The sequence below is a fragment of the Colossoma macropomum genome, unplaced genomic scaffold (assembly GCF_904425465.1).
Source record: "Colossoma macropomum unplaced genomic scaffold, Colossoma_macropomum, whole genome shotgun sequence".
NCBI lineage: Eukaryota > Metazoa > Chordata > Actinopteri > Characiformes > Serrasalmidae > Colossoma > Colossoma macropomum.
This window is the reverse complement of record NW_023494792.1, coordinates 45,236,465-45,256,021: the sequence shown is the minus strand read 5'-3', so window position 1 is coordinate 45,256,021 and position 19,557 is coordinate 45,236,465. Positions and strand designations below refer to the sequence as shown.

Sequence of the window (19,557 nt, the reverse complement as noted above, 5' to 3'; positions counted from 1 at the left end):
TTAAGAGTATAGACAGAAATCATTTTAATAGCATGTAGTTAACGCATAGACAGAGAACAAAAAGGGTCAAAGCAAATGAAAGAATGTGACCAATTAATTTTAAACCATGTCAGAGCCCCTCAAGCACACCCTGTCAGCCTGATTTAAAAGTCAGTGCCATTTAAACTCGGGTACCAGTGCACTAGCCCTTTCGATAGCAGTGAAATCCAGAGTTAGCATTAGCATCTTAGCCTTTGGCTGCATTTTTGACTCTTTTTCGGCAAGTCTCTACTCTGTTCGCACAGTTAGTCTGATTACGTCTGAAGTTTCAGGCACTGCACACCCGTCATGAGTGCTACAACACAGTTCATCAGGAGGTCTTCACAACCTCCACGTTAACCCCCTGAGGGAGTATGCGGAGGGCTATGAGAGAGAAATAGAAAAATGAACTTTATTCACTCAATATTTCATCTGCGTGTTATTACAGAAACCGGTTCGGCTTTGGGACCCTCTTTGATGCTGACTTGGCCATGGAGCAGCATTTCTTTAAAAAAAAATGAATTTTTAAAAAAGAATTTCAGATCTCCAAGGTCATGTCCTCAAATTCAATCTAGGGAGAGAAAGGACGGATAGTGTTCTCCTTGATGAAGGACAGAGGTCAGCTAGGTAGCCCATCTTGTTTATTTTGGGGAGGCAGAGCGGTGCTATCTAGGGAAGATGGGAATAGATGGGAATAGATGGGAATAGTCAATTTGCCGCTGTCCAATCGACAAGTCTGGGCTGGCTAAATCAACACTGACTGCACACCAGCTCCAAAGAGATTGGCTCACTCTGCTTCTCCTAACAAAGGTTTCCAACCGCCTCAGCCGTCCATTACCCTATATGGAAATGAAATAAGAGAGTGAAAGGGAATGAAATAAACGAGACAGGATCAGATAGCGGGGGGCTCCAAACAGCAGCAATGTAATTATGAACAAAGCACTCGGCCTGATAACAGAAGAGAGGATCTCAGAGGAACATCTATTCAACACATAGCGATGGTGCTCATGATTAATACATTGAGGCTTCCAGACCAGGCAGACGATGACCTACCTCAGATAAGGACGGCTTTGTGGACTGTTAACGTTTACCAGACCCCAAAAATGACTTTAGCTCCTCAGACTCTGAATATGATATTTACACACTTGGAATAGAACAAAAAACAAACACAAACAAAGCAATTATTCATTTTTTTTGTTTTTCCATCCAGCTCAAACAAGAGCAAAGCAGACAAACATTCAGGTTTAAAGTGTTTTTGTGCCAACGACGCGCATCTCGTGATGTTTCAAGTGTCACTTAGTTCAAAAGGCGAAACGAAAGGTCATCAAGAGTTACACGAAAGAGAACAAACTAACAGTGGAACTGACTGAACTGTATGTCCATTGGGTGACTGTTCAATATAGCCGGTGAGTACTGAATATGATACACTGACAAAGAGAGAGAGAGACTGAAAGTCTGTATATCTGTCCCAGAAACAAGTGAAGTCGTTCTGCTGTCTGTCTTTTTGGATCACAGAACATCAAGCAGATACACAATGTGTCCAAAAAAGGGAAGCTGGATAAAAAGTCCTCTTAGTGAGTGCCTCCTGCTTTCCGAAGATGCTACATAAAGTTCAGACTTGACGAAGACCGGTCTGACGCTGCCTTCATATACGTTCCAGGATTCCTGAGCAAGAGAACAACAGCCACTGCAAAGGGCTCCAGAAAACTGGCTGGGATCGGCTCTTGGTTTGGCAGTGAGCCGTGATTGGTCATCATCCTCAAACTAGATGCACCTGCTAAGTACGAACACGTGAAGAAATCAGGGTGTTTTCAGATATCAAGCCATTACGTTTGGTGTTAAGTCTTCACTTCAAAAGAACACAAGGTTGACCACATAACAGAGGCAAAAGGTTAAACAGTTTGAGACAAAATATTGCAGGTTAAAAGGTTTTTCAACTGATTGGGTTTCTTTGTTCGTTTGTTCTTTTTCATCGTAGTCCTTGAGGGAAGCCAAAAAAGATACAGTATAAGCACAAATGTCTGATCTAGCCCTAAGCTTTCAGAGAGTGCAACGGTTCATCGTGGGGGAGGTGTTCTCATTTTGGCACGCACATCATCCGTTAGTCCAATGCTCGCACATACACACAACAGGTTATTACAGTAAGGTAATAAAAGACTAAAAGGTATCAGTACTAACTCGTAGACAGGCCGTCGCTGGAATTAGGGTATATTGTTCTTGCCTAGCTCTAAAAATGCCAGAGAAATTCCTTCCAAGCAATAAGCAATACAACCTGTCTGGAGTTCAACCGGTAAAGAAATTTGTTAAAACTACATATCTGTTTTTCAAAATACACAGGAATCAAGTAAATCTTATTTTGACTTATTTGTTATTTGACATATTTGAAAAGTCGATAAAGTACATATTTCATTTCTTCTCTCATCTTTTTTTAAATTCACTTAGCTTAAATATATGCATATAGATACTATTTTTTTCTATCTTTTTTCATTATTTCTCTTTCTGTTTACATATATACACAGGTGACGTCAAGGGTAAGCGCATGAAGGTCTTTTATTTATTATTTATAATCATTTTCACAGGTATTTTCTTCGAGCTCTACACTATACTGCGAGAGCCGCTGGGGGTCCTCTGTAGGGCTAAGCGGGGGTCTGGAGGGATGTACTGATGTGGGTGGTTGTAGGGTGGTGGGGGCGGAGGCAGCGGGGGCTGGGAGCCGTCCTTGTCCCGCTGGGGCCCGCCCCCGTCCGGCGAGCGTACGGGCGTGGAGACGACGGACTGGATGAACTGCTGGTGGTGGTGGGCGGGACTGTGGCTGAGGAAGGCCTCCACGCGCCCGTGGCCGCCCTTGTCCAGGACGATGACCTTGACGATCTGCTGGCACTGGATAAGCGTGTCGGGCCGCAGCTCGCTCAGGGCGGCCACGGGCTGGTGGGAGTGCGAGGGCGTGGGGCTGACGCACTGCAGCGGCGGCTGATGTTGGGGCTGCTGGTAAAGCTCCCCCCGGTGGTTAAGAAGGGCCACGCTCTCGGGGCTCCGCGGCTGCACCGCCGCTGCTGCTGCTGCCGCGCTGAGCTGGTACGTCTGAAGCCTGTTGTGAATTGACACCTAGTTTAGAAAACAGCCAGAGACAGCATCACATGTTATAAGACTCTCCTCCTTCTATGGCCATTAGCCCTCTGGTGAAAACACATCACAACAGGCATGCGTGGGGGGCTTGGCGTGGGGGGGAGCGGGGTCACGGGGGAGGTGGTGGGACACCTCCTTAGAGTGGGACAGGAAGTGGAGGTCTGCATGTAGGTCACTTAGAAGGTGGGGAAGTGTCTGTGCATCTCTTATGTGTTGGTGTGTATGTGGCTGTATGAAGGTGGTTGTTAAGAGGACACTGAGGGCCCCTGTGTCTCCCTTGGAAACCACTCCAGCATCACGGGGGGCAGAGGGCATGTGGAACATTCAGCTACACGGAGGGTGTGAGGGAGTGGTGGGGTGGGGTGATAGGGGGTTAGAATAGGAGGTCAAACATGGGGGCAGGTGAAAGGGGGTGGACATCTACAGACGTTACAGGAGACACACGTCCGAATGCATGCCTTCATTTCACACTTTAGTTCAATAAGCCTGCTTTGCCCCCACTGTGGCTACACACTCAGCAACTGTCTCCTGTTCTCTCGTTAGGATGCAATATTTCCCAAATGTTCGGTAGCTCTGCTGCCTCTGGGCAACGTGATTGGCTGAACTGGTGAGACTGTATTCTACATTTTTCACATATTTCAAAAGTAACAATAAATGAGTCTACATCACTGCTTTCCAACCATTAAGAAATATGTAAATGTCCTCTGTTCTGATAGGCTGCCCTTATTGTGCCTTATTGAAAAAGAAGTCCTAGCTCAAATGTGGAACAAACTGCTAAGCCTGGGCTGAAATCCTCAAGAAAACAAAACTTCACCCGCCACTGTTGAATGTGTGGATCCTATGTAAGTCTGCAATCATACATTTGTTTCCTGACAGCCAAGAGCAGCACAACGTTTAACTGTTCTTTCACTCCAGTGATTCTGCAGCAGACTGCTATAATAACACTCTGCATCATTTCAATACGAATGGGCTGCTAAACTAATGCAGCCTGAATGGAAGGTCATATGCAAATGTAAATTCAAAAACATTACATATAAATAACTGCAATTAACAAATTCATTCTTTTTTGTTCATCACGCTATTAAAGTACAAGCCTAAAGTGGCCAAATTAGCTGATTACCAGTTTTGCTACCTAGTTGTTAATAGCTCTGAACTGACAACAGAAACAGCTCAAGCTCAAATAAACAAACATTACTCATTGCTGTCCTCTAAAGGTGTTGTGGCACCAGCAAGAATTTTGTTGTCGTAAGTCATATGACATATCCGAAAAAAATCTGTTTTCTGCTTTGTTTCATTTAAGTGTATTTGTCTGAACCAAAATCAGATTCTGTTTGTTGTAAGATAAACATATGATTGTGAAAGCTAATAACTGTGGAAAATAATTGCGGTCAGCTGAAATAACTACGATCAGCTCAAGTAATTTTAACAGGCCAGTTAACAATGTTTATATAGTACAATCTCAAGGAAAAGCAAGGAAAACTCAGTTGCCATGACAAAGCACCTCTAAATTCACACTTCAGAACACGCTGACTTCATAACAGCGCAGGTATAAATTCTCAAAGGCTAACTCCAGCCCTAAAGGCCCATCACACCCCCCATCCCAAGGATCCATCACTTTGACTGGTGGAGACAGCCGGTGGGCCAAATGAGTGACAGGCCTTTGGCCTATCCGGAGGGAAGAGGGGATGAGGCAATTTCAGCCGAAAGGAGAGAAAGTGCGGAACGTTCCGGTGATTATCTGTGCTCTCCGTGCTGGGCTGGCAGGGTAGAGCTCCTCGGGGACCTGGCCTGAATTCTCCATCTCCGGCTGACTGATGGACAGAGACTGCGCCGGGCGAACACTCTCTCTTTCACACACTCTCTGTAAGCCAAACACTTGCACACGCGCTCTCTGAAAGAACGGCCCGATGACCGTTTCAGCTACAGCGCAATTATTTCCAGCCACGATAAAATATTCATGCGGAAAACGTTTTGCCAGCGAGTGTGGCTTAGTTATCAGAGGATTGCTTAGGGTCTGTTTGCCTAGTCTAGGGTCAATGATATGGTCTACAGTACAGATGGTGGAGGTAATTATCTGATGGGGTACTTTAAGAAGCTTGAGGAATGTAACACAAATACGCTAATTAGCAGATCTCGAGATTTTGGTGTGTCCTGAATAAGCATGGCTTCATTATAGAGAAAGTGCTTCCCCAAAACAGGCAGGAAAGCCCTAATCAAACTTTTTCTGTCACACCCACACACTCACATATTATGCAAACCACAGTGTTTATTCCACTTGGGGTGAGTCTTTAGCCTTCATAAGCTTGCAGGCTCGTGCCGAGGTAGAATACATTATCGTCATTAAGGCAGTCGCAGTGCACTTAACATGGCAACACCAGAATTAAAATAACATTAAGACAGCGCCACAAGCGGTGCTGATAAGATCTCAAGGGAGAACGTGATATTAAAAATGACAATGATGAGAAAATGGCTTAAAAGCCACTTTGTAAACCATATTTAATTTGCAGTTTTGCAAATGTTTAGTCTGCCACTGCAAATTCAAGGGGAATTTTTATAAGTGCGTTAAATAGATTACAACTCTAACAACTCAGAATAGCCTGATGAGTCTAGATATGGTCTCTATCTCTATTTAATTTCGCTAATTATGTGTCTCTGATAGTGGGTACATATTTCTCTTAGTGAATATGTTGTTGTCTATTTTTGTACCATGTAGCAACCACACTGACCTGGAAGACACAAGTGTGTCTGTAAGGTAGAACTGGAATGGCTGGTAAACAGCTTGAAGAAACCCATTCCACCCGATGGAATTTGTATCAGGTTCAAATGGGTTTGGACATCATTTTCAGTTATTATGGGGCATTACTAAGTTCACATTTCACCTTTGGGTTCTCTCTTTTGGGTTCCCTGTATTTCCTTACTTGTTTCTTCCTCCCACATTTCACTCAGTCACAAACAGTGACTGTTATTGCTAGGCCTGTAGTTCGGGCCATGAATGTAGAACACTTCTACAGTAATGGTACTTTCTGCTAGCACCCCTATGGGACTCTAGTAGATTGTTAGTGCCAAGATAACAGCAATTCTCAAGACCATTTTTTTGGTCAGATTAACCCCTAAAAATCCCAGGCTAACTACATACTAAGGCTTATTATTCAGTAACTACAGTGATTTTGGCCCTGGAGACAGGACTTGGGCATTTAAAGGGTTGAACATGGACATCTGAAGCTTGTAAAAGACATTCCATGTTTTATTTGAAGCTTGCAACAGACTTTAACATATATTTTACCTTGTATGTTGGAGTTTTACTATAAAGAGTCCTGGCACAGAGCTGCTTCTTTCTATTTCTAACAACTGACTGAAACGCACTGACGTATCTAAGACTTCCAGAAGACCTAGGGTGACATTTTCACACAAAAATGGTCACATACATTGTAAACACACGAAACATGATTGGTTGATTCCTCTGTCGCTTCCTAATTATGTTAGTATTAAATCTGATGCATGAGGCCTTCAGTCCTGCCCTTGAAGTCCTATCAAATGAGAGAGAGCTCAGTTGGCTGTATCTGGCTTGGCTTTATCTACTATGGGAAAGAAAAATCTCATCTGACACTTTTCTGTTTGATGGTTCAAGGACTTAAGCCTTTCATTTTCAGCCAAAACTTAACTATGAAATAAAAGTATTACTACAATATTTACATGGTTTAAATACTGTACAACAAGAATGACTACTGTATTTATATTTCTGAAGGCCTAGAAAGCACTGATGTTAAAAGTATTCAGCACCAAGGCCCACACTTGTGAGCAAATGGATGCTCAGGAAATGACACAGGGAATCGATTCCGGGCAGCCAAAATATTTTTGTTTGGTCAAAATTCTTTATATGTTCAATATATTAAACAGAATATTTTCTATTTAGGATTAAACAGATATATTAGCATGGCACAGTTCATTCAGACTAAAAAACATTTAGGATGTTTTTTAATATAAATTTGTTAAAGATCTTGACGATGGATAGCTTATTATTCAACATATCATTTAAGTTATTTTTTATCCATGATCTAATGGTGGCTATTACTGTCGCTAATTTAACCAGCTGCATCATTACAAATATCAAGCTTTATTCAGCACTTTGGGTGCTGTTGGGCCAGTTCGGGTCAGTTTCAGTTTTGGTCTCAAAACTTGACGATGCAGTTGGGTCATGTTCGAATAGAATTTTGTCAGGCTCGGGTCGGGTTGGAAATTTTCAGACAGGGCTGTATTCTGTTTCGGACCAAAATTTAGGTCCCACTGAAATTCTACTGGTTGCAGCATTTCAAATCTCTCTCTATCACACAGATATTAGTATGTATTCCTGTCCTTGTGGGGTGTTTCCATGTCCTTCTGTAAATGCTGCTGCATTCCCCATGACTTAACCCTAAACTTAACCTCAGCAACCGAAAGATCAGTGTTGCCCTCTTTTCCTTTATCTAATAAACAAGACAAATGTTTACAATTTCCATTATTTTGGGGACATTGGGTCCCCACAAAGAGCTAAATATGCACATACACACACTCTCTCTCTGGTCTCTAGGAGACGGCTGGCTTTTCCTCTGACCCCCCCGTCCAGGCTGCAATGTGTTCCGACAGCATCGTAGCCCTCTGGGGAGGCTTGACATTTACGTGCAGCTTCACGGTTGGCGGAGGTGGGGGTTCTGCACCACTCACTGAGCCCACGCTGTCACTCTGATCAAGTCAGCACACAGCCACAGCCAGGCGCTAACACACTACGCCAGGCAGGGGCCAAGACCCCAGCCCGGTCCACTGCAACCTGCTCCACCCTTCTAATCTCCACCTCAGAAGTAGTTTTGCACTCGAGCGACAAGGCTACTTTTGCTAACAACTGATGGAAACTTAGAAAGACATATTAGCATTGAGTTGTTAAGTAATCTCTAATAGGCTTGCTTATGTGGTTTCTAGCTAGTGTTGGCATTTCAGTACCAATGGGTATTAGTGTCAGGCTAATATGAGCTGAAAGGATCTGATATCAGAGAGAAAAAGAATGAATCTGATCTAATACTGTAACAAATCTATCCTGAAATAGCACACACTCACATTGTGTGATATGATGTTGTTAGCTGTGTATTTTTTCCTGTGGGATGGGTGTATTTGAATGGTTTGATCAAGATAGACTGCTTTATAGACGCTCATCTTCAATCTTAAAAGTGTTTCAACTTAAAAAAAGCTAATTTTAAGGCTTTAGTAGTTTTTAAAAGAAGAAATATCAGCTGATACTCAAGATTTCAATGTGAGTACTGGAATTATAAAGGTTTCTGACATTATGACATACTGTTATCTACTAAAAATGGACCAAAGTATGGAGAAAATTCAGGCTTCAAGAGGACTGCTTCTACTGCATATCATGCAGCATCATAAGCAAGTCCAGAACAAATTACATATACTCAAGTACATTTACTTCAGTAACATATTGATGGATTCGTACTCTCCTGAGCATTTCTAAATCATGTTACTTTTGCTCTTATTCAAGCATTTTAGTGAGTGAAGAAGTCTACTTTTTACTCAGTTACACATCATATGGCCAAAGGTATGTGGACACCTGACCATCACTACTATGTGAGCTTTTTGGACTTCCCATTCCAAAATCATGGGCATTAATATGGAGTTGCCCTGCCTTTGTGGCTACAACAGTCTCCACTCTTCTGGGAAGGGAATTCTGTCTGTGGGATTTTTGTGCCCATTCAGTCAAAGGAGCATTTGTAAGGTCAGGCACTGATGTGGGACATGAGGGCCTGACTCGCAATCGACATTTTAATTCATCCCAAAGGTGTTGAGTGGGGTTGAGGTCAAGGCTCTGTGCAGGCCACTGGAGTTCCTCCACAACAAATTTCTCAAGACCATGTGTTTATGGACCTTGTACTGTCTATGGAGACTGCATGGCTGTGTGTTTGATTTTATACACCTGTTAGCAATGAATGTGGCTGAAACACCATTGCCATTCTTATCTACAACCCCATTTCCAAAAAAGTTGGGAGATGTGCAAAATGTAAATAAAAACAAAATGCAATGATGTGCAAATCATTTAAACCCAATATTTCATTGAAAATGCTACAAATACAACAAATCAAATGCTGAAACTGAGAAATTTTATTGTTTTATGAAAAATATGTGTCCATTTTTAATTTGATGCCAATAACATCTTTCAAAAAAGTTGTTATAGGAGCATGTTTACCACTGTGTTTCATCACTTCTTCTTTTAAGAACACTCTGTAAGAGTTTGGGAACTGAGGAGACCAATTACTGTAGTTTTGAAAGTGATATCTTTTTCCATTCTTGCTTAACATAGGATTTCAGCTGCTCAACAGTTCGGGGTCTCCTTTGTTGTATTTTTCATTTTGTAATGCACCAAATGTTTTCATGACAGATCTGGACTGCAGACAGGCCAGTTTAGCACCCGGACTCTTTTAATATGGAGCAATGCTGTTGTAATACATGCAGCATGTAGTTTGGCATTGTCTTGCTGGAATTATCGAGGCCTTCCCTTTTTTGGAACATGTTGCTGGCATCAAATTCAAAAAGGGCATATATTTTTCAAAAATCAATGAAATTTCTCAGTTTCAACATTTGTTTTGTTGTCTTTGTACTATTTTCAATGAAATATAGGGTTTAAATGATTTGCACATCATTGTGTTTTGTTTTTATTTACATTTTGCACAGTGTCCCAACTTTTTTCAAAAAAATGGGGTTGTAGTTACTAGTTCCTCTTTTGTGTTTTATTTCATTATGCTTTGCTGGTGACAGCATCTGTATTGCTTTGGGATGGTGACGTCTCTGACTTTGGAGTTTTAATATTTCATTGTAGACTAAAAGAATCCTGAAAAGAGAATAATAAGGCCTAACAATCGTCAGTCAATATGATGATAGATGCTGGAAGTACTAAAAAGCTCCTGCACATCCTCAGTACTTAAGTAGTTTTTTGACCTGATACTTTTGAACATCTACTCAAAGTGTTTTTTTGGAAAGGTACTTTTATGTTTAAGTGTCAATACTTTTACTTTATTATTCTTTTAGGCTACTTTACTTACCTCTGAGCAAGTCTATTAATGTGGTTTGAAGCAAATGTGTAATGATTTAGTCATGCTGTTCGCTCAATAACCTCAACAACCTGGCAGCTAAAAGTTTCCTAGCTACAATTGGAGGAAGGTGGAAAATTGGGTAAAGTTGTTGCCAAACTATCACTTTGAACTCTATTCTTATTATTCAGTAATTAATCTTAAGGCTTTTTATCCAGTAACTACTATGAACAGTTTGTTAACTGCTTTGAAATCTTTATGTAACGTATTTATTTATAAGAGTAAAGAAGATGCCAGGGTAATCGGATATTGTTTATAATTGACAAGTAACTCGACAATGCTTGAAAGATGATCCTAGCCATGTTGGGAAATAAAAAGAACTAGAGAGAACTAATTTATTTGAAACAGCTTGGTAAATAATATGAAATAATATGTACACACACATTATTCACTTAAAACAGTGGATTATTATGGGGCATTACTAAGCCATTAGGTGATGGTGGAAAAAATTCCCCACTGTCTCAGCTGGTTTCCCAGAGTGCAGTATACTGACTGAGGAAACTTCTTCCGTACAGCTGAAGTGCACCTTTGCTATAACAATCTTCTTTTTAAATATTTTTGTATGTGGCTTTGGAACTCACTCATTTAGAGCATGTCTGGCAGTCTGAAGTTTCCCACACCAGAAGGAGCTCATGAATGCATGTGTTTGCAGTAACAGCTTATCATTTTTAAACGTTGTTGAATTACTCATTATCATTATATATATTATATTTACTTCACTATTTGTGTGGTTTTGTTATGATTTAACTTTATTTGATTTAAAATGTTTCACTGTAGAGAAACTTTATGATTCAGATTTATTTACAGTGGTGGTGATAGGAACCAGGGGTTGCAATGTCTACAACACAAGTATTGCCATTTCATTTACTATCCAAATCCACCTGTCAACTTACATGTCTCTTCTGATGTTGTTGCTGGTAAAATAGTGATAAATCTGAAAAAAAAAAAAAAGTTTTCTTTGTGGACTCTAAGTTCCATCACAATGGAACATCTCACATCAAACCACTCTGAATGACTTTGTTTATGTATATTAACCATTTAATTGTACAAAAAACTGAAGAAATTAAAGAAATTCCCCTCAATTTATAAACAACAAAACACCATGCTATTCTATCACCCAGGCCTAGTAAAGAACAGAATTTTGGACCCACAGAAAAGTTAGAGAAAAAAGAGGGGTTAAGGACTCAAAGCATGGTAATTGGCTTTTATCCTTGGAGCCTGCTGAGATATGACAAGCCATTAATCAAAGCTGTCGTGAAAGGCGCTGCTGTTTAGACATTCATCTGACGTTACAGTGACCCTGAGTGCTGGCTCTATCCCCTTTTCTCCTCACATACACACACATACACACAGTCCTGGGGTCATAGAGGCAAAGTTAAGGTCACGTGGCACCATCAAGATGCTAAGTGCGTGGCCCCCCGGGTAATGTAGTTTGAATTGGGTTTGGCGGCTGAGGAATGTTTAATATTCCCACAGAGATGCTGCAGAGGAGACTGTGACTGCTTGCATTAATGTTAGTGTTAATGCGTGAGCTAATTTGGATGCTGCAGAAGGAGCGTGCCACTCATGCACACACACACACACACAAACAGCCGCCCTCTCTTTTGCTCTCTTGCTCTTTTCCCCTTTTAATTTCAAACACTGCCCTAAAAATCTAGAATTCATAAACAATAAACCCATTTGCATGTTTCGCCTCCTTAAAGGACTATGAGCTTGCATACAAAACATTCATAACAGGCTGCCTGCACGTTCTTCATCGTCTCTGTTGCCTACAGCAGTGGTTTTTGGTCCTGGTCCTGATGTACCCCTGCCCTGCACACATTAGTGTTTTCCCTGATCGAATGCTGTATTCATGACAACTGGGAACTCCAAGCCTCCCACATCATAGCATTCACACAACCTCAACTATATGCAGTCAGAAAAAAATGGATGTTCACAGTGACCTATTACTCATACGTGTGCTGTGTGAGTATTAAAAAACACTGCTTTTACACTCTTTAGAATAGCTCTGGAAATAAAGAGTTGCTTGGTTAGTGCTTCATTTAGTTTTGAAGTGCAATTCACCATTATAGGTGCTGAAAATGACATGTAACCCTGTATTTAGTAGTCCTAAAACATATCACACACAACCCCCCCCCACCCCCAACAACAGCTTACAAGTTTAGCCTCATAACTGCACCCTAGGGGCCCATACTTCAATTTCTCACTCTCATAACTACATCATTTACATATGAGCTTCATACTTAGTTACTGAATAATTTACAGCTGTTACTGCATAATTTATATCAGTTGCTAAATAAGTCATATTAGCTACTAATTAATTCACAGTGCATACTGAATAATTCATAGTAGTTACTGAATAATTAATAATGGTTACAGAATAATCCACAGTAGATACCGGATAATTCTTAGTAGATAGTAATTAATTAATAGTGGTTACTGAATAATTGATAGTGGTTATTGAACAATTCATAGTAGTTACTAATTAATTCATAGAAGAAAAATTCTTGGGGTTATCAAATAATTTGTAGTAGTTACTACTTAACACACAGCAAACATTTAATAATTCATAGCAGTTATTAATTAATTCACAGTAAGTACTGAATAATTCATAGGGGTTACTGAATAATTCACAGGGGGTACTAATTAATTAACATAGGCACTGAATAATTCATGGTGGTTACTGATTAATTCACAGTAGGTGCTGAATGATTCACAGGGGTTACTGTATAATTCATTGGCGTTACTTATTAATTCATAGTAGGTACTGAATAATTCACAGGAGTTACTAAGTAATTCACAGCAGTTGCTAATTAATTCATAGCAGACACTGAACAGTTCACAGTGTTTACTGAATGATTCATAGTAGTTACTCATTACTTCACAGTAGTTCATAATCATTACTGAATAATTCAAACACAGCAGACTCATTCATAGTGACTACTGAACGATTCATAGTAGCTACTGAATAATTCATTGTAGTTATTCATTGTTCATCCATTAAAACACATTTCTATTTCCTGCTCTTGCTTTGCACTGTGAGTGCTGCTATGTGGAAATGACATCACATAACTGTAACTTGAAAAAGTTGGTGCTTCTTTCCAAGTGGCAGCTAGGAACTGTGTTCTAATTTATATTTAAGTATTTTTTTTACTAAAATGTGATGATCTTGTGCAGCGACTGTGCTGTGTAGAGGCTAATCTTCATTAATATAGCAGTAAAAATGTGCATGAATGTGGTTTTGTTGAGCTACTGTTTGTGCTGTCAGATTTTAAACCCACTTTAAACTGTTTCACTAGAAAAGAAAAGGAGGTAAAAAAGAGCAGATATCCCCGCCTCAAGCAGTTACGTTAGCCACATCAGAGTCTGTGTGGATTTTGCACTCAATATTTTTCTTATCGTCTGATAATTCAACCTGCTCCCGTGCATTTAATTTCTCAGGCATCTCTTTTAGCTTCAGTAGCGATGCAGAAAGCAATGTAATTAGCTGACGCGAGGTGACGTCAGTGACTGGCAAGATTTTATGATTTATCCAGCTGAACCAGCTATTCATTTGTTTGCAACAATTACCATATATTAACAATCACTGTTCTGTCTAAAATCATTTGCCAAAGTTAGGATAGAGAAAATACTACAATATGCAGGGAAGTGGTTGTTCGACACCAGGATTAAGAGGTACTGGCCTACAGGGTGTGCCTTCTGAGCTACACCAACAGATACACACATCAGTTTCTGCTCTGCCTGCTCAGTGTGAGTAACTCTCCTAACAGGAGCATAAGGCTGGTAAAACGCCCTGTTCACAGACTGTATTCCCCAAAATGTCTGAGTGATAACTGCTAAAGGACACAAACGTTCCCCTTCTCACTGCACTTAGCAGGCTGGATCGAGCAGCAGGGGCACTTAGTATGCACACGTTTGACCTCCAGTGGACCGCTGTTGGTTTTGGCTCCAGGGCAAGTCTGTCTGAAACAGCTTCAGGGGTGATGTACACTCTAGAGGATGGGGCACTACACCAAGCTTTTAACGCCAACCCAGTCTACGACTATTGTGGCCCATTACAATAAATGAACTACCAAGCGTGTAAAACGTACTGTCTGCTACAAACTGACCCTTCTACTGTATAAAAGGCAGTGCAGGGACTTACCTGAGGAGACAATGGTCACTTACCTCTACTGCATTGTGTCCACTCTGCGCCATGTCAATGTCCTTCTTACCTGAGCAACAAACAGAAATTATGCATCAGACAATGTGGGAGGTCACAAGCGGTAGTAAGTAAGATTATACACTAATGTGTGCAGTTCACTGAAGCTCCACATTCAGCTTTATGAGATCAACTACATCTGTATCATAGCATGCCTGTTAAAAGTTTGGGGAAACTTAGCTTTCAAATTGTTTTTAAGCCAATCAAATTCAAAAGGGACCAAAAGTAGACCTTCTGATTGCCATATTAAGGGTGATTTACCATACTACTCTATTTAATTTTCCACAATCTTTGATCAAATTATAATGACTTTTTCCCACCCATAAAACGTCTTTTGATTTTTGATTACATCACCATGCACCAGCAGGTGTGTAAAATTTTAACCAATAATATCATGTTTCACCTCAGCATTTAGAGACCCTCCCTGCTGCTCACAAAATATGAACCACTTCTTTTTTGAAAACAAGAAATTCATGTTAATTGTACTATATCTATTCTATTAACATCACAAGTGTAATTTGTATAAAATAATTAGTTTTTCATAATATGCTTAGGTGGCTAAAACTTGCACATGTTGTATATTTAAAAGAACACAGAAGCCTCCAACACCACATAGATATTATACAAGTATAATATCAAATTTATTAGTATATAACCCTTTAAAATACCAGGCTTATTACATACTAAGGCTTATTATTCAGTAATTGCAAGGACATCAATGCAAACTAGTTGAGCTATTCTTAGTTTTTAGGACTTGGTAATAAAACTTTGGCCATTTAAAGGGTTAACTGGTCCACTCTTTACTTTTGTGCTCTCTAATGCCACTTAAAACTAACCAGTTCCAGCTGTGTCTTCCCAACAAAAGCTGTTTCCAAAGCTGTTTCTCTCACTCACATTATGCTGTTTCTCTCACTCACATTATGCTCCTCTTCAAACAGACACTAACATTCACACAAGCGACTACCCAAACACACCTTAACTGCATTTCTTCCTCATGTGCATCTAGAAATGAGAAATTTCTGAGTTTAGATATGACATAATGCCCTTGCATAAGTAGGGGAAAGTGAAAAAAATGGAGTTTCTAAAACTGAGCTCTTATTTTATACAGATATAGAGAAAATGGGACCCCTAACAAGTGTGCAAGACCTGGTAGATCAACAAAACTACCACCGTCTGTTAAACAGTTCTAAGATCAAGCTCCACTCTTAGACATTTGATTTGAGGAGTAAGGTTTTACAGACTGATGAGTCTAAGTTTGAAATTGGGATTACTTGAATCATGACGAAATTCAACCAACTTCTAAGACTGAACTTTCTAAGACCTCTAAGACTTTGGAGGTGTGGAAAAATGTTCTTGCACATTAAAAACGGAAAGCAAGTCCACTGAATGAATGGAAGCTTTAAAAAGGCAATAAAGGAAGAAAAACTATAATAAATACTGAAACAGTTACTATTAGATTTTGTTGAAGTTGTTGGGGCTTCTGTGTGATTTTCTGTTAAATATATGTTTTCTGTTTTTTTTCCTGGCACAGAAAAATGAATAACACATATGCAAAGGCTGTTTTGAGTGAAGATTAAATAAACAAAATTAACAAAATTATAATTAATTATGTAATTGCAATGTTACATATACATAATTTTGTAATGTAATTTGAGTGCATAGCCAAATGTCAACTCATAGCAACTCATAAGGGTTAAATCACTGAAGGAATGCTAAAGGAATTCATGTAAGTCAGTTTTTTGTGGCTTACTAATCGTATTTTTCAGAGACTCCAGGCTCCAGAGAGACACACACACAGCTGTTCACACTCATTCCTTTTCCTATTTCCTTTACTTCTACCTCCCACAGACACACACTTACTCCGCGTTTATGCATTTATGTGTGTATATTTGTGTGTGTGAGTGTTTATGAGAGAGAAGGGTATGTGTGTTTGTGTGTGTGTGTGTGTGTGTGTGTGTGTGCGTGTGTGTGCGTGTGTGGTACCCGATGGAGAGCTCTGTCTCCCCCGGAGCTCCAGCTGGGTGCCGTTGTTTTTGGAAGAGTGAGTCTTCGCCCCCTGCTGCTTCTCCAGCTCCCCTACACAGAGAGAGAGAGAGAGAGAGAGGGGAAGAAGGAGAAGAAGAAGATGAGAAAAAGATAAAGAGATATACAGAGACAGACAGAATATGAGAAATGGAGTGTGAGTGAAAGCAGGAAACAAAGAGAGATACAGCGATAGAGAAGAGAGAGAAAGAGGGACACAAAGAGAGAGGAATAGAAAGAGAGATATGAATGAGAGAAAGAGAGTGAGAGAAAGAGGTAGTGACAGAGAGACAGAGGGTGAGAGAAAGAGAGAGAAATAGAAAGATAGAGATAGATGAAGAGATAATGAGACAGAGAGGAGAAAGATAGAGAGATACAGAGAGAGAAGACAGAGAAGAGAAAGAGAGAATACACAGAGACAAAGAAAATGAGAGAGGGAGTAAAAGCAGGAGACAAAGAAAGGTACAGGGAAAGAGAAGAGAAAGAGAGGGAGTAGGAATAAGAGAGACAGAGAAGGAAGAGAAGAAGAGAAAGAAAGAGAGATGCAGAAAGAGTCAGGCATAGAAAAGACAGACAGATGGAAAACAGAGAAAGATACTCTCTCTCTCTCCTTTTCTCTCCCTCTCTCTTTCTTTCTCTCTCTCAGTGTCTCACTATCTTTCACTCTCTCTCAGCCTCTCTCTCTCTTTCTCCTTTTCTCTGCCACTCTCTCTCTCATTCTCTCTCTCCCACACTCTCTCAGTGTCTCACTATCTTTCACTCTCTCTCTCGCTCTCTCTCTCTTTCTCCTTTTCTCTGCCACTCTCTCTCTCTCTTTCACCCTCCCACTCTCTCTCAGTGTCTAACTATCTTTCACTCTCTCTCCCTCTTTCTCCTTTTCTTTGCCACTCTCTCTCTCATTCTCTCTCTCCCACTCTCTCTCAGTGTCTCACTATCTTTCACTCTCTCACACACACACATACACACACACAACACAAAGTATCAAAACACCATGTCCCATGTCTTCTTAACTATAAGTCTGCAGCTTCTCTCTCTCTCTCTCTCTCTCTCTCTCTCTCAGTTTCCTCCTCTAACAAATTCCTAATAAGGTAGACTCTAAACACAGTGCGTCTCTTCAGGAACATCCTGTGTGGAATGCACTGATTTTTCTCCACAGCTCTGATGAAGGTGCAGGTGAGACGCCACAGCAAAGAACCTTTTACAGGGAGACCTCAAACAACATGCCTCCACACCTCTTCACAGCCAGGGCTAAAATCATGCAAAAAGCACAGCAAAATACTCACACATGTTTTCTTAAGACGAGAGAGAGGGAGAGAGAGACCTATAGCAGTGGCATATCAGTCTCCTTTACCCTTTAGCATTAAGGACGCATGGATACTGTGTAGAAGCACACAGAGGACCTCAGAGTAATGAAAACATTCTTCACAAGATCTTCAGGGCAGATGTAAGAATTTACATAAGAATTTATATTTACATTAATCAAAGCCTAGAAACATTTAAGCAACTGGGTGTTAAAGCAGTACATTTCAAAATGTCTATTAGTCTAATAAGGAAAGAGGTTTGAGGAACAAAAGCTACTCTGTCAAATTAGCGAAAGGTAAAGCTAAAACTAAAACTAACACTAACACTGGAGCTAATTGATGCAGCATTATATGCTTAGAAGAACTCACCAGTGCATTAATATTTAGCTGAGTTAAGAAAAGCTCACTTAGCTAACTGATATTAACATTGTTCTGTAACGTTATTGTTAGAAATCACATTAATATCAGAGTTAGCAAATACAGTAATCCAGAAAAGGCTTAACCTAGAGTTTCCTAGTTTTTCCTTTGCTTGACTGAAGAAGTAGCATCCAGAGACAGCTATGATTGGTTGAGAGACATGTCAGTCATTCTTTTGCAAACAGTCAATAAACCAAGTTGTGTATCATTCCATAGTCAGCAGCATGTCCATATTAACAACTCTGACTCTAAGCATGATTTCTCTATGACAAAAATGAATGGGATTTTCAGAAATGGCTACTATAAAGCCCTGAGGTACACGAAAAGATTCCAAACCTATGTATATTGTTCCACTAAATGTCACTGGATCCTCTCAATTATGAAACTGTTAAGGAGTCAAAATATGAACATTGCTACACTGCTGCTGTAAGTAAATCTATTATTAAACCTCAACAATTATTATATAATAACACCAGCTACTTCTAATGTACACTACTACTACTGCCAAAGCAGCTTAACTACACTTAACCACACTTGACAAAGCTTGCTGGTTTGCGTGGGTCATTCTTGTGTACTTAACTGTTTTATCATGTCACTTTAGTGTACAGCAGTGTCAGGTTGCATAAAGCAACATTCATATTTTAACTCCTTTATCCCTTAAATGGCCAGGACCCACTGGAGGGCTCAAAGTTTTGTAACACACTTTTATAATCTAAGAATAGTTCAGCCAGTTTGCAGGTAGTTGCTGAATAATAAGTCCAGGTAGTTACTGAATAATAAACCTTAGTATGTAATAAGCCTGGGATTTTAAAGGGATAACAAACTCATAACTCAGAGGTTCCAGAGACATTCAGTGGAAAAATGTATGTAGGATAAAATGCATCAAGTTTGGAGCTGTTGTGTTCACCACAGGGCATGATAGTGGCAATTTCCATTAAAAGGATTTGGATGGACTGGCTTGAGAAATCAAGCTCAAACCCAGAGTTTCTAATGTGGGCATGAAGCCAACTACAGAATCATGACACCAATTCAGTGGTCTATTAGCTTTGTCTGACTTTGGTCTGACGTTTTGACCATGTTTTTAGACAACAGTATGTTACTTCGGACTGGTTGTCTAACTATAGGAGGAGAGAGAACTCTGGACTGGCGTTCTGAGCGGCTTCTGGCTTAAGCTAGAAGGCCACCGATAAATAGAGGTAGGACAGAGGAAAAAAAAGGAGGAAATCAGTAGGGTGCACATACTTTTTCAGGGCACTGTAGTAGGGTATTTCAGTGTCAGCCTATGTATTCAGTACTTTGGGAGGCTAACGAGAGCCCACAGAAGTGCTGGTAAGGTGTTGTTTTTTGA

The 19,557-nt window shown here is 40.2% G+C and overlaps 1 protein-coding gene across 1 annotated transcript in view; it reads right to left on the bottom strand.

Annotated features, from left to right (window-relative positions):
* The window catches only part of iqsec3a (IQ motif and Sec7 domain ArfGEF 3a), a 112,631-nt gene continuing 93,074 nt past the window's right edge, over nt 1-19,557 (bottom strand). Inside the window, exons 10-12 of the mRNA XM_036577325.1 lie at nt 16,453-16,545; nt 14,436-14,482; nt 1-3,106 (exon numbers count right to left, since the gene is read on the bottom strand). Of these exons, the coding sequence (XP_036433218.1) occupies nt 3,026-3,106; nt 14,436-14,482; nt 16,453-16,545 (221 nt within the window). The 3' untranslated portion in view covers nt 1-3,025. The remainder of the gene's footprint in view (nt 3,107-14,435; nt 14,483-16,452; nt 16,546-19,557) is intronic.